This window comes from Rhinolophus ferrumequinum, chromosome 11 (genome assembly GCF_004115265.2).
Source record: "Rhinolophus ferrumequinum isolate MPI-CBG mRhiFer1 chromosome 11, mRhiFer1_v1.p, whole genome shotgun sequence".
Lineage (NCBI taxonomy): Eukaryota > Metazoa > Chordata > Mammalia > Chiroptera > Rhinolophidae > Rhinolophus > Rhinolophus ferrumequinum.
In genome coordinates, this window is record NC_046294.1 from 35,909,471 (window position 1) to 35,924,515 (window position 15,045).

Sequence of the window (15,045 nt, forward strand, 5' to 3'; positions counted from 1 at the left end):
TAATTCTGTACAGCATCTCTTTCTCTTTTGGGGAGAAATCAGAGGGTGGGAATAAATCAGTCTCCGCAGTAATTTTCCCTGGATCTTTTGAATGGTCTCAGTTCAAGGAATTCTGCTTTTGGACCAAGTACTGATGTTGCAATTGAAAGGCAGGAAATGTATACCCATTTTCTGATAGGTGTACCAAAGTTTGCTAATCAAATGAGCCATTCACACAGGATCGTCCAAGGCCAACACGTTTGTGAGACAGTTTATAATTCAAATGTCAGGTGATCTCTGGCTTGAGCTAAGTGAAGTGAACAGAAGAACAAGCCCATTAGAATAGTTGTAAGACATTCCAGCTGTGAAAGTCAGTCTTTGGTGGCTTTGGTAGTCAGGTGGCCAGAACAGACCCAGTCCTCCTTAAAGCAGAGGTTTCTTTATTTTGTTTTACTTTATTTTTATTTATTTATTTATTTATTTATTTATTTATTTATTTGACTCCTGATTTTATCATTCAGTTTCTCTTTTCAATTTAAAGTAGTCTTCGGTGGCTGGGAAGCCTGGCCTCCCAAGACCAGAGTCAGTTGGAGCTGGTTGTTGTTGGAAGGGGGTTGGATTGGGGGACTAGGAGGGGGGCAGGGAGACCCCCCGCTCTGCTGGTGGTCCTGGGTGGGGAAGACAACTGCACTTCACAGAGCCTGGGGTGAGGTGGGAAGGGGATGAGGCAGGAGCAGCAAGCTGGGGAGATGGGACCCCCCCCTGTCCCCAGCTTCATTCTCTTCTAATGTTTTCCCACTGGTGGCATTCTCTGCGGTCTTGGAAACCTTCTTTTTTCCCCCCGCTTTTTCTGGGTTTTCCCGCTAGCAGAACTCTGGAGGAGGGCCTTTAGCTCTGCATCCTGGACTTCCATCTCAGACTTGTGTAAAGGTCAGGCTCAAAGGGAACACTGGTTATCCGCCTGGGGCCATTGGGCATAAGCAGAACTGTCCATTTGAACTGGGCTCAGCCTCCTCATAGAGAACATTAAATGGTTGTAGCCGTTCATGTTTGGCGCACTCCACCACACCCATCCGGGCCTTCTTCTCATCTTCAAATGCTCTTAAAGTAAATGGCGTGGCAACAAAATGCCTGTCGACCTCACTGAAGAAGGCACGTGAAGTTTTTATTTTCAGGCCATACTGTTTAGAAGGCTCTCGTTTGTAAATGGTGGTTCTCTGTCCTGCATCTTTGGCCTTGCCCACTCCTGAGCTGACAAGAACATCCACAGCATGTACTTCATGTACCTCAAATCCAGCGTTCTCATGGTCCTTCTTCTGCTGGTCTGTGGGATTCTGGATAATGGTCTCCTCTCCATCAATGACATGCTGCTTCAATTGGTGTGACAGCATACCTTCCATCGGCGTGCAATTAAATGAGTGGGTAACTTTGTTCCAGGCTTCTGTCACTTGTGTGATCTGGTTTCCAGATTTGACCAGGAGTAGGGCAGCTTCAGCACAAAGGTGAGCTGGCTTAATGACGTCTCCTTTCCTCCCTGTTACTTGGGTCCCCTGAGTGACATCAGCCACAAAAGTGTGAGCCACATTAGTGATGAAGCCATCCACATGGACCCCAAGGTCGATTTTTACCAAGTCACCTTCCTTGAGAATATAGTCCTGGTCACTCTTCAAAGGGGAGAAGTGATATACACAGTTATTTACTGAAATGCTGGTGGGAAAGGCAGTACCTTTCTTCATTTCTTTTTCTTTCTTGAAAATTTTCCCCGTCTCTTCCGTAATCATGGCATCACCTTTCTCACACAAGCTCAGTACCGACACACCTGAGCAGGATGCTTCCACCAAAGACCGAAGTACCTGGGTGGTGATGTCGCCCTTCTTATACTTGGTCATGACCAGGTCCTCAGCCATGGTTTGCTCGTCCTCGCCGACATCTTCCAGCCACCACCACCACTGCAGCCTCGTCCCCCGAGCTGCTGCCTCAGTCTCCCTCCCTAGCCACGGGCTGTGGCCAAAGCCCCTTCAATTTGATTCACGAGGAGGAGAGCGCGAGCAAGCAAGAGGAGGTCCTATTTTACTTTATCTTAGCTCAGAGCAGGTGGTTTTAAATACCTCTAAATAATTTCCCTGGGTCTTGGAAGGATATATTCAGTTGCAAATTAGTAGGCCTTGCATCTAGTCAGTATTTGCTGAAAGAAAGAAAGGAGAAAGGGGAAGACAGGGAAGGAAAGAAGAAATGCTTCTTCATATTTAGGCAGGTTTCCACCCAGAGGCTGTCACATTCATAGAAATTTCCATATATTTTCATTTTGGGGTCATACTAGGACTTGTCACTAGAGTGAACGTCATCTGAACAGTTCTTAGAAGTGATTGGAATAGAAAGAGAAAAGCTGAAGTGAGACCGTAATCTGAAGTTTCTCAAGAGTCATCTGTCTTCCTTGCAGGGTTACATAAAGGGAAGCGAAAGGCAGCGCTGCAGTTCCAGGGGAAAGCCTCAGCGGGGTTCAGCCTGGTGTGGCGGCCCTCTGAATAGTCGTTTCTGAACTCATCCACCCCTGCCACAGCCTCTTTGGTCTTGAATACCTGAGAGTGTCCTTAGTCCTCAGCCATTCATGTTAGCCGCTGCCACGGGGGCAGCTTGGAGAACCCGGACTCTTCTCACTGAGGACTCCCCGCTTTGCTCCACTGGGCCAGGCCATGGTCCACACTCCCATTTTCCATCTTTTGGAAATGCTTTTCTGTTTCTTGGAGCGTTCATTAGCCCTCTCTAAGGAAGAACGTATATGAGATACAAAACCAGCCTAGGGTCTAATGCAATGGGCTTCTTGCATTTTCTCCTCTTCCGTCTGCATTGCTACTTCCCCAGACCTTGGACACTTCCCTGAATGTCCTCCTGTGGCCCTAGATGCCCAACCCTCTGTTCTGGGCGGAGAGCAGGTGCGGACTGCCTGCTCTGGCGCTTTGTGGTCATGCAGGCCTTGAAGCAGGGATTTGTAGTGTTCACTGCCGATGGCAGTTGTCTTGTCCCTTAAGACCATCCACAGAACATGGAGATGCCCCTCCTCTGGCCATGCTCTCCTCTTGCCCACTTTGGTGACTCCCCATTCTGAGGCTGGTGAGGAAGCTCAGGGCAGCTTCTGTGGGCCTCTTCCTTCCTTTCATATATGCCCATTCGATGATCAAATACTACGATTTCTCACCCCTGCAATTTCCCTCATATTTATACCCGTCTCACTTTGTTGTCACTGGAATGATTACACGTAAGCTTCTCTTCCCACAGCTCTGCTCTGGAAACGGCTGCCCTGGTTGCAGCATTCCAGTGTCAGCTTCCCCGCTTGCTGCCCGGGCCCCTCATCATTTACTTGTTTGCATCTCAGGCTCTTATATTAAATGTTCATTAAACGTTCTGTGATCCATCCAGAGCAACCTTGTCAGAACAGAGAGGGAAAAAGCAAATATCTATCTTTTCTCTTGTCATTTCTCTTAGATGAATGAATTAAATATTTTTATTGCCTTGAGGATTAATTATCTTCTGTCCCCAGCCCAGCTTTCATATTCTAGCTGTATCTTCTTGTGACCTGACAGTTGGAATATCTGCCCCCATTCTCAACCTGTGCTCCTGCCAGGTTTCTCCCCATATCATGTAGATTTCTGTAGTGAGTGACAACCTGTCGCTTCAGAAAGAGTGGAGTCTGACCTTAGGATGTGAATGAAGTACCGAGGTGTAGATCTGAGAACTGAGAGACCTCCTGAAATCTTCTGGTCCTTTCTGGCACATGAGATAGTATTATCACACTTAACAGATAAAACACTTGAGACCCAGAGAGTTTAAGTGACTAACCCTAGGTGACCTAGCTCATAAATTTTGGACCCTAATACCAGACTAGATTTTAGGCTAGTGATATACTTTATCCTCTCCATGTAAGCCAGCTCTTTATGTAAGGAAGGTACCAACTCTCTGAATTTCTCTTTGCAGATGAAACAGTTTGGGACCCCTTTGGCAGTGCTATGCCTTGTCAGCATAAGGAAGGAAAGGCAGACTAGAAGGAGTGACCTCCCAGGCAGATGACATCTGATGGATAGAAGACACCCCCTTTCCCTTGTTCCCCAGAGAGTTCATGGGGTCAGCGTGTGGGATACGGTCCTACATGACACTTGTTCAGTGAATCCTTGTAGGCCCTCGTGTACAAAAGGAGGTTTTTGTTGGTTTCTGAAGTGGTTTCTCAGCCCCCCAGGACCACTGAGCACTAATTCCTCATTTCTACCTGTGTTGCACCTCAAGCTAAAAATGAAAACCTGTGTTCGTCCTGCACATGCTGCTCCACCCATGCTCGCCCACCTCCCAGCTGTCCCTCAGGTCTCCCGGGTGTTCTGTTCTCCATCACCCAGGTGTGGAGTCCTCTGTGACTCAGCTTGGTAAGAGTTCTCCGGTCCCTTACTCTGTCAGCATTCGCCAGCCCTGTCATTGGTGTTCGGTGGACGTGCCTTGCAAATCCAACCGTTCCTGTCTGCTTCCTTGTGGTTGCCAGCAGCCACCACCAGGCGTTTGTGCCCTCTTTCCAGGACCGCTCCAGCCGCCTCTTAGTGATCTCCTGGCCCAGCCTTCATCCGTCATGCTCCGTGCTGGGCTCTAAAGCCTGCCCCACTTTTGAATGTAAAACTCCCTGACGCTATCAGGTGACACATTCAGCTCTTTCACAGTCTAACCCTCCATCCCCAGTAGGAGTTGTTCATCCAGTCAGACTGGGCTACTCATGTCTTCTGTATAGTTAGTGAGTCTTTGGTCATCGGTTACCCCCATCCTTCTCTCCCTCCTTCAGTGAAAAAAATATAATAACATTTCTTTGCAAACTATACAGCATGCAAGGTTTTATTTGTTTAACAAGTACTCAGCAATGTGAAAAAGAATGGGGTTTTGAATTTGGTGACTGCCTACTGTGTGCTGATAGTTTGCATAAGTTATCTAATTTAATCCCCTTGATATTCCTGTGAGTTAGGTTGAGTTATTTTCCTATTACGGATGTGGGAAATGAGGCCCAAAGCAAAGAGCCTGTTCTCTTCTGCTGTGCTGTGGTCCTGGTGCCAGAGGTGGAGTCATGGGGAGGAGCTAAAAAGTCTCTCAGCTGTCAGGAGGGATAGGATGTACACATAAACAGCTCTCACGGAAGAAACTCCCATTGTCCTGAGAACTATAGATACAGTGCTATAGAAAGTCTGAGGGTGATGACATTTCTTCTAGCTGGGGGGGTTAGGGAGGACTTCGTGGAGAAGGGAGATTTCCACTGAGTGTGAAGGATGGGCAATGTTTTGACAGAAGAAGCTAGGAGGCCAGGACAGGAAAAGAGGGACTCGCGTGGACAGAAGCCCAGAGGGGACCGTCAGGGAATGTTCCACTTTGCTTGGAACACAGGTTTCTTGTGTGGGGTGATTCTGGGGGGGTATCATTTGCCAACGTGAGCTGTAGCCTGTTCATAGATGGACTTAAATGTCTGGTTAAAAGATCCCTGGTCTGTTCTGTAGGCACAGGGGAGCCATTAGCAGATTTTGACCAGGGGAATTGCCAGTCAGAGCTGAGATTCAGAAAGGTTACCTTGGGCCCCCAGAGAATTGCAGAGAAGGGGAGACGACAGCGAGGAAATAATTAAGCTATTACAATTGTCCAGTACAGATGTTCTGAGAGCCTGAAATAGTGCAGTGACAATGAGGATGGAGAAGAGAGACAACGTGAGCAGAACCAGGGAGACAGAATGACAGCCCTTGGCGATTGGCTGGACTTGGGGAGTGAGAAGAGGGTTCACGATTCCAAGGTGACTGAGGGTGGGGATGGCAGCACAAACAGAAAGAGGAGGGTCAGAAGGCAAAGCAAACTGGGGTGGGCTGGTGGATGGTTCATTCCGTTCTGTGCGTGTGGAATCTTAGGTGCTGGTGAATTGCCTGTTTCACACCTGTGCTCAGTGCCCTTCATCACTCCTGACACCACCATTCCCGATACCCCCTGTGCTTCCTCTTTATCCATCAAACATTTGGCTGCCTTTTACAGTCTAGCTGAATGAAGCCCTCCAGGGGACCTTGTTTATCTATCAGAATTTCTGATGTACTATCCGTGCCACTCAATATTTCCTGAGTCCAGGCTCCCCATACACGTGAATACACCAGGTATATATGAGGCGAGCACCCGGAGGTTATAATGGACATAATCACAACAGTGGTTCACGTTTGTGTGAATATTGACTGTCGACAAAGCACTTAGAATGGTCAGAAGTGTGTCACATTTCCCTACTAGTCCCTCCAGGTAGGGTCACTGAACCATTGACCCAGTGAGCTGAAAAGGTTGTTAGGGAAAAAATGGTAGATTTTAGTTCAATAATAATGATGATAGTTGAAGACATGAGCACATATCAAATGGGAAAATTGGGATGACTTTTAGTTGCTGTAAGTAGTCAGACTCTTAGAAAGAATGATTAAATTTAAAAATAAGTTCCAGGTGATATCAATGCTGAGATTGATGTTTTATGTGTATTAACCGTAAAGACTCTTAGCATGGTACTTGGCACATAACACTCATTAAGTTGGATTATATTATCACTGATGGAAATTTTGAAATCGTAAAAGAGAAAAAAAAGCCATTTTTTAGAATAGGACCAGCATTTTGATTAATATGGAAACATATACAATGCTTTTAAAGTGCCCTTTAGAGGTCTAAAATCATTGCTAGTTGATGAACACAGAAATGTTTTGTTTGCTCATAAAATTATCATTGCTGACACAGTTAGAGAGATTCAGAAGGGAATTTGAAGAGTGATTTTCTCTTCTAATTTTTTTTTTTTAATGAAAGGAAAAAGAGGTGTGAGGGGAAAAAGATTTCTTCCTTGCCTCTAAATAATTTCCCACTTGCCCTTTTGTTTCTCGGGGCCATCAGAGCTCCAGTGGACAAATGAGCAAGTGAACTAGCATGTAAGTGTCTACAATTAAGTTCGTGAACTTTTTGCAACGATATTGCTAGCCTTTTTTGATATTAGAGGGGTTTTCATTATGAACTTGTACCAACTGGACAAACAGTTAACCAAGTTTACTATTTGGAAGTGCTGAAAAGGCTGCGTGAAAAAGTTAAACGACCTGAACTTTTCACCAACAATTCATGGCTATTGCATCATGACAATGCACCAGCTCACATGGCACCGTCTGTGCGGGAGTTTTTAGCCAGTAAACAAATAACTGTATTGGAACACCCTCCCTACTCACCTGATCTGGCCCCCAATGACTTCTTTCTTTACCCAAAGATAAACGAAATATTAAAAGGACGACATTTTGATGACATTCAGGATATCAAGGGTAAAACGATGACAGCTCTGATGGCCATTCCAGAAAAAGAGTTCCAAAATTGCTTTGAAGGATGGACTAGGCACTGGCATCAGTGCATAGCTTCCCAAGGGGAGTACCTCGAAGGCAACCGTAGTGATATTCAGCAAGGAGGTATGTAACACTTTCTAGGATGAGTTCGCAAACTTAATTGTCAGATCTCGTATTTTACCCAAGTACTACCTTGTTTTCCCGAAAATAAGACCTAGCTGGAAAATCAGCTCTAATGCTTCTTTTGGAGCAAAAATTAATATAAGACCTGGTGTTATGTTATGTATGTTATGTTATGTTATGTTATGTTATGTTATGTTATGTTATATAAGGCCCAGTCTTACAGTAAAGTAAGACCGGGTCTTATATTAACTTTTACTCCCAAAGACGCATTAGAGCTGACTGGCTAGGTCTTATTTTCTGGGAAACACGGTAAATTTAGGTAATTAAATTCAATCCTCATGATAGACCTGTGAAGTTATTGCTAAAATGCCAGCTATGCAGATGAGGAAATTGAGACTTGGAAAGTCTTAGTAACTTGGCCAAGTTCACAAAATAAATAGGAGGTAGAACCAGAAGTTAAACCTACTCTCCCCTGGACTGTTGCGGTAGCTTCCTGACAATCTGTGATTGCAGAGCTCATGGTCTCTACCCCCTGCCATGCATCCTTCCTGCGGCATGTGGCAGAAGGGGGCAGCTTATGTTTACAGCTTCACATTAGAGCTGCTAGAACAAATCATTCATTCAAAACTATATGATCTCTGTTTTACTTGGAGGTAGGGCCAGATTCCTGACTTCCTCAGTTATCATTGCTGGTTGCAACTTATTTAAAATAATACTTTAAAAAATAGTGTTAATTATTGTAAATACTCAACTCTCCAAGTATGGCTCTCTATAAATGGGACATACCATTACAAGGAACTTAAAAAGTGAAGCCTATGTACCATAGTGCTTTGAAAACTTGATTACTGCCTTTGGAATGTGTGTTTTAAGGTTTTTGATAGAACATGCTTTTGATAGAATGTTTACCCACATTAGGTGATAATGGGGCCCTCAGAGATTTTTCAGAGGCAGAGAAAGAAATGAATGTGCAATGGTGTGTTTTGTGAGTGGACCTTCCTGGCTCCAGTGCTGGGCTGAGGGCAGAAAAGTCAGACAGGAAGGGGATGTGACCAGTCAACCCACCCACCCCAGCCCCAGCCTTTCTATCACTATAAAATTAGGTTTGTCTTTCTTTTTCTATCACTAAAAATCAGATTTGTTTTTCCTAGAGTTTCATATTAATGGAATCATACAGTATGTACTTTTTTGTGTCTGACTTATTTCGTTCAGCACAATGTTTTTGAGATTCATCCATGTTATGTGTATGAGTAGATTGTTCCTTTTTTATTGATGAGTAGTATTTCATTATATGTTGTCCCACAGTTTGTTTATCCATTTGCCCGTTGTATTAGTTTTCTCTTGCTGCACAGATCACTACAAACTTAGTGTCTTAAAACAGTATCTCTTTATTAGCTCATAGTTCTATATCTCAAAAGTCTGGGTGGCCTCAGCTGGATTTTCTGCTTGGGATTCACAAAGCCAAAATCAGGTTGTCAGCTGGGCTGGATTCTTATTTGGAGACCCTAGGAAAGAATCTGCTTCTAAGCTCCTTCAGCTTGTTGGTATATTTCAGTTCCTGTGGTTATAGGACTGAGGCCCCATTTCCTTGCTGGTGGTAGGCCCAGGGTTGCTCTCAGCGATTAGATGATGCTCTTCAATCTGTGCACATGGCCCCTTCATCTTTAAAGCAATGGTGCCTTAGATTCTTCTTGTGCTTTGAATCTTTCTGAATTCTCCTTCTGCTATCAGCCAAAGAAAACTCTCTGCTTCTAACGGATTCCTGTGACTAGAGAAGGTCCACCTGGGGACAACCCTTCCTTATATTTTTGGCAAATTTTCATTTTTAGAATGGTCTTTCTGATATTAAGCTGTACTTTGGCATTTTAAACATTTCTATCCATTGATCCTTCTGCCATCTCATTCTGCAACCTGATTTCCCTTCTCCCTGTCCTGTGGCCCCTGTAACAACCAAGTTTCTTTAGCTTGAAAATACTCATGTCCCTCCTCTGTTTTTTTTTTTTTTTTTTTAAAGATTTTACTGGGGAAGGGGAACAGGACTTTTTATTGGGGAACGGTGTGTACTTCCAGGCCTGTTTTCCAAGTCAAGTTGTTGTCCTTTTAATCTTAGTTGTGGAGGGTGCCGTTCAGCTTCAAGTTGTTGTCCTTTCAGTCTTAGTTGTGTCGGGCGCAGCTCAGCTCCAGGTCCAGTTGCCATTGTTAGTTGCAGGGGGCACAGCCCACCATCCCTTGCGGGAGTTGAACCAGCAACCTTGTGGTTGAGAGGATGCACTCCAACCAACTGAGCCATCCGGGAGCTCAGCGGCAGCTCAGCTCAAGGTGCCGTGTTCAATCTTAGTTGCAGGGGGTGGAGCCCACCATCCCTTGCGGGACTCGAGGAATTGAACTGGCAACCTTGTGGTTGAGAGCCCATTGGCCCATGTGGGAATCGAACCGGCAGCCTTCGGGGTTAGGAGCATGGAGCTCTAACTGCCTGAGCCACCGGGCCGGCCCCCTCCTCTGTTTTATACATCATACGTTATAGCATAGCATTAAGTGTACTTGCTAGAATCACACATAGCTGGATTGAAATTCAGCCATGCCACCTACTAACTGTGATATTGGACAGGTTAACACTTCTGAACCTTGGTTTTCTTACCTGTGTATGCGTACCTTATAGGATCGAGTCACAGGTTAAATGAACTAATGCATGCAAAACATTAAGCACCTTCCTTGTCATATTACAGACACCCAATATATGTTAGCCATTCTTACTATTTCAGTATTCTTACCGTTTCCTCATTTTGTTCTTCTTCTTCTGGATGTGATCTGTTTTGTCAATGACCCTGATAAAATGTACTGTATGACTTGTACAAGTGCCTTGAAAAGGTTTCTAGCCCTGTATTCAGTAATTCTACTTTAGAAAATGTATCCTAAGTATATAATCAGAGATGTAGGCAAAGATTCTCCAAAAATGTTCATCACAATGCAGTTTATTATGGCAAAATATTGGAAGCAATGTAGGTACCCAACAATAAGGAAATAATGAAATTAGGGCATATTCCCATGATGCTATAAAGCGCATGCTAAAAATCACATTTTCGATGAAAGTTATGATCTGAGAAACATAACATTATGTTAAGTGCAAAAGTCATGATATAAGATGGAATATATAGCGTGACCCATATATAGCATAAACTATCTTTCTGAAGTTATATATATTTTCTTTACACACAGACAAATATTGATAGGGAAAAGTATAAAGAAGTATACCATGTGTTAAGAGTGGGTGGTGGGATTATAGGTGTTTCTTTATTTTTATTGTTTTGCAGTAACTACATATCACTTTTATAATCTGAAAAAAAAGATGAATAAACTTTAATAATTTTGTGTGTGTAGCCCAGAACAGAACCTGGCCATCTACAACTTTGCCTTGAACCAGAAAAGCTGCAGAGTCACATCCATAGTTTAGGAAGGTCCCTGTGATGATCACTCAGCTGGGAGCTGGGCTGCAGGCGGCGGGAGTCTAGCAAGCTGCCCCTGGGGACAGGGCTGCAGCCCTTGTCAGACTGTTGGCCTGTGGGGCTGTGCCTGGGAAGGAAGCCCATCAGGCTGGAGCACGGGGCACACCGGTTGGTTGCAGCAGATACAGTCAGCATTCGTAGTGCTGTAGTCCTTGTCACACTGTACACGCTTGTTGTGATCAATTTTGATCTCTTCTGTCACATCTGCATTCTTGACTTCTTAACTGCAGAAAAAATAATGCTTTAGGATCTGGGATCTAGATTTTGTTTTCTATTGTTCTCATCAAAAAAGCAAAAGTGATCTTCAGTGCCAGGGGCTCCAGGGTGCCAGCGAGCCTCTGTCAGGGCCACGTTCAGGGACTCCTGCCCCGTGCCTGGTGATGGCCCAGCCAAATTCCTTGCTGCAGCGAAAGCACAGACTCTCGGGCCTTGTGCACAAAAGGCTCAGACTCAGCCTGTCAGCTTGTTTTTGCTGTCACTGTTGTTGGAGATGGAATTGAGATCAGAGGGGGCTGTGCTGTCTCCCTCCACATACTAGGGGTCCGTTTCCTAACTGTTCCCACCCTGGGGCATTACCCAGAGGCTTTTTCTCAGGCCCTGTGGGATCTACTTCTCATGTCTTAGGAGGCCATTCTGTTCATGCGCTGATTCAAATTCCGAACATCTGAAGGACCATCTAGTCTCTGAGTTCAACCGTTACTTACAGAGCTCAAAGCATTTATGAGACCCCGGTGATGTGCTGCGGAAATTCAGAGATAAATCCAGTGTCAGCCATCTGCATTTCCTGAGTACTTACTCTGTGCCGGACTCTGAGCCTGGAACTGTGTGAGGTGCACACATGGGTGACTTCAATTCAATAAACATCTCATCAGGACCTACTATGTGCAGGGCTCTGTGCAAGGCACTGAGGAAAGAGATTAATGAGATATTGTCTTCATGCTTAATAAAGTTATAATCTGTATCATCTGGGAAGAGACAGACATGTGAATCACTTAATAGTAAGTGGAATTGGCCCAGAGGAGGGAGCAATTACTTGTGAAGTGGCCTGGCCACTTCCTAGCTATGTGCTTTTAGTCAAGGCATTTAACCACTGTCTTCCACCGTTAATCTATCAAATGTAGATATAATGAGTTAACTCACATAAAGTACCTACAATGGGATTTAGTAGTTAATGAAAGGTTAGCAGTTCTTTTCCTGCTCGTCTCTCCCTCCTTCCCACGGATGAGTGGTGAAGGTCACCTGAGGGGCCAGCACGAGCCAGGCATAAAGAGTGCGGTGGTGAGATGCTGTGTATGGGGTCTGGTGAGACTGGAATGCAAGTACCTGTGGATAATTCTACTGGGGAAATCAGCTAGAGAACCACACTAGGTACAGATCACGGAAGGTCTTTAATACCAGACAAAGGAATTGGGGCTTCGGCAACGGGGAGCAAAATAATCCCCGTGTGCTTTAGGAAGAGCATTTTGGCAGAGCAGGAAGAACTTGGGAGGAGAGGGACACCAGGGAAGCTGCTGCAGAATTTCAGGCATGAGTTAGTTAAGGCCAGAACTAAGACTCGCCGTTTTTCCAACGCCCTCGGTGTGACGGAGCCCGAGGAAGAGATTTTGTTCTCTTTCTGTGAGCCTGTGGGTTTCTTGCTGAAGAAACATTGGTTTGAGGGACAATTTAGCCCATGTAGCCCATACATTTTAATATTCTGAGATTCTGTTCAGCCTTCTGACCTCGAGGCCGAGCCACTTGTACACGCCTGCTCGCCTAGCTGCACTCCTTGCCCTGCCTGTGAGTTGAGCACATACGCAAGACTTTGTGCACATGCTCACCAGGGGCTTGAACAGAGCTGGGCAGCTGTCCAGCCTGCTGAAATCTGAAATAATAGCCTCTTTGCCGGGAGCCTTTATGAAGAGAGGCCCAGTATTTAAAACCACAACAATGAAAATTATCTTGATGTTGATCACATATTGAAGACATATTTTCCAGCGGTCTTATAAAAACAGTGGTCTTATAATATAAAAACTTATAATATAAAAATCAAGAGCTCTGGAAGTAACACTTCCAGCCACTACTTAGGAGCTACTCCTAAATATTAGGAGCTGGGTTAGGTTCTTTGGTATACTGGATCTCTGAATCTTCACAATCCTGGGAGGCAAGTATCACTATACCTGTTTTACAATGAAAACAGTGAAGGCCCAGAAAGTGCAGGCCTCATGCCCAAGGTCAGATAACTTCACAAATGTCAATCTTTGGACCAGACTCAATGAGTTTTTACGTTTGTATACCACGGTGTAATCACCCAAATTAGGCACCCCAGCAAGCCTCCCTCCCTCATGTCTCATCTTAGATATACCCATCCGAAGATAACCACCACTCTACACTCTCACCGTAGATTAGTTTTGCTTGTTTAAATTTTTTAACTTTGTATTTTAAAATAATTTCAAATTTATGGACGAGTTGCAAGAATAATATAAAGAAATCTCCAAATCCTTCACCCAGGCACAACAGGTATTAACATTTTGCCACATTTATGTGCATTTGTGTCCTCTCTTTTCTGAAAATTTAACATGGATGGAATATTGTTATCTAATCCACAGAGCATCTTCATATTTCTCCAGTTGTCTTAATATCTTTTATGGCAATTTTTCACTTTGATCCAGGATCCCGTCCAGGATCATATATTGCATTTAGTTGTCATGTCTTTTTGCTTCCTTTAATCTGGAAGAGCTTTACTTTATATTTGATGACATTGATATTTTTTGAAGAGTACAGGCCAGTTATTTCGTAGTTGTTTTGTATAAGGGCTTGCAATTCGGTTTTATCTGATTTTTCCTTATGATTAAATTTCATTTCGGCACTTTTGGCAGGAATACTAAATAAGTGATGTGTCTTTATGCGTTGTATGAAGAGGCACCTCATATCAGTTTATCCCATTATTAGAGATACTAACTTAGATCAGTTGGGTAAGGTGGTGGTGCCTCCTTTCTCTGCTGTAAAGTTACCATTTCTCCTTTGTAAATAAGAAGTCATCTGTGAAGAGATACTTGGAGGCTGTGTAAAAATCCTGTTCCTTTTCAGACTTTTGCCCAGTAGTTTTAACATCCCTTAATGATTCTTGCCTGAATTATTACTATTGCAAAATTATTTTCTTGCCCAACTATTCCTTTTATATTTATTATTTTTGACATTGAACTGTAAGGAAGAGCGTTCCCTCATCCTCTATTTATTATTCAGTGTATACTCATGCATTTTTATTTTATTCATTGGGTTATAATCTACTGTTACTCATTTTGATGCTCAAATTCGCCCTGATTTAGCCATTGGGAGAACCTTCAAGCTGGTTCCTGTATTCTTTGGACATGTCCCTCTCATTTTTTGATCACTTCCTTATTTCCTGGCACAAATAGAAGTTTCAGGCTCAAAATTGTTCTTTCCCAACCCTAGAACCAGCCATTTCTCCAAAGAGCTCTGATTCCTCTTAGTTGAATATCATTTAAATGTCAAGATCCATGCACCAAGTGAACTCATTGCTGCTGGGGTGTTATTTCTTCTGGGCAGTTTCATATTGGTTTAATTCAACCTGTGGGGTGTGTGTGTGTGTGTGTGTGTGTGTGTGTGTGTGTGTGTGTGTAAAACTGAGAGTTCATACTGATACCTCTAATTGTAATCCAATGTCCACAGTGTTCCTTTCTGCCATCCTTCATTCCATATTTGTGTTTCCTTCCTCTACAGTGAAAACTCTGACTCCCACCAACCTTAATACGTATATTTCCTCATTTGCACATTCCTCATTTGCACAATACACACTAAATACTTTCAGAATTGATACATACATATGCCAATGATTTTTAAAAGTCCACTAAGTAGAATTAAAGATTTTCTTTTGACCCTTTTTGTTTTTAAACAGAAGTTTTTAGTCAAAGTACTGTGTTTAACAATTACCAGGATTAGTTCTTTTTTCCCCTTCAGAACAGTTATTTCGTTAAAATAAGTTTTGCCTACTTTTGAGCTTCGTGTAAGTAGAATCATACAATATTTACTTTTCTGTGTCTGGTTTCTTTTGTTTACCATTATTCTTGAAGATTTATCCATGTTGTGAACAGCTA

General features: G+C 43.7%; 2 protein-coding genes across 10 annotated transcripts in view; one reads left to right on the top strand and one right to left on the bottom strand.

The window, feature by feature from the left end:
- Nucleotides 1–15,045, top strand: part of SERGEF (secretion regulating guanine nucleotide exchange factor) — a 195,864-nt gene that overhangs the window by 100,486 nt on the left and 80,333 nt on the right. The gene's annotated exons all lie outside the window — the stretch shown is intronic.
- Nucleotides 672–5,958, bottom strand: LOC117030335 (proliferation-associated protein 2G4-like). Its single transcript, XM_033120372.1, is given in 5 exon segments — nt 672–815; nt 818–901; nt 904–986; nt 989–1,995; nt 5,921–5,958. Coding segments are annotated over 5 exon segments (1,356 nt in total).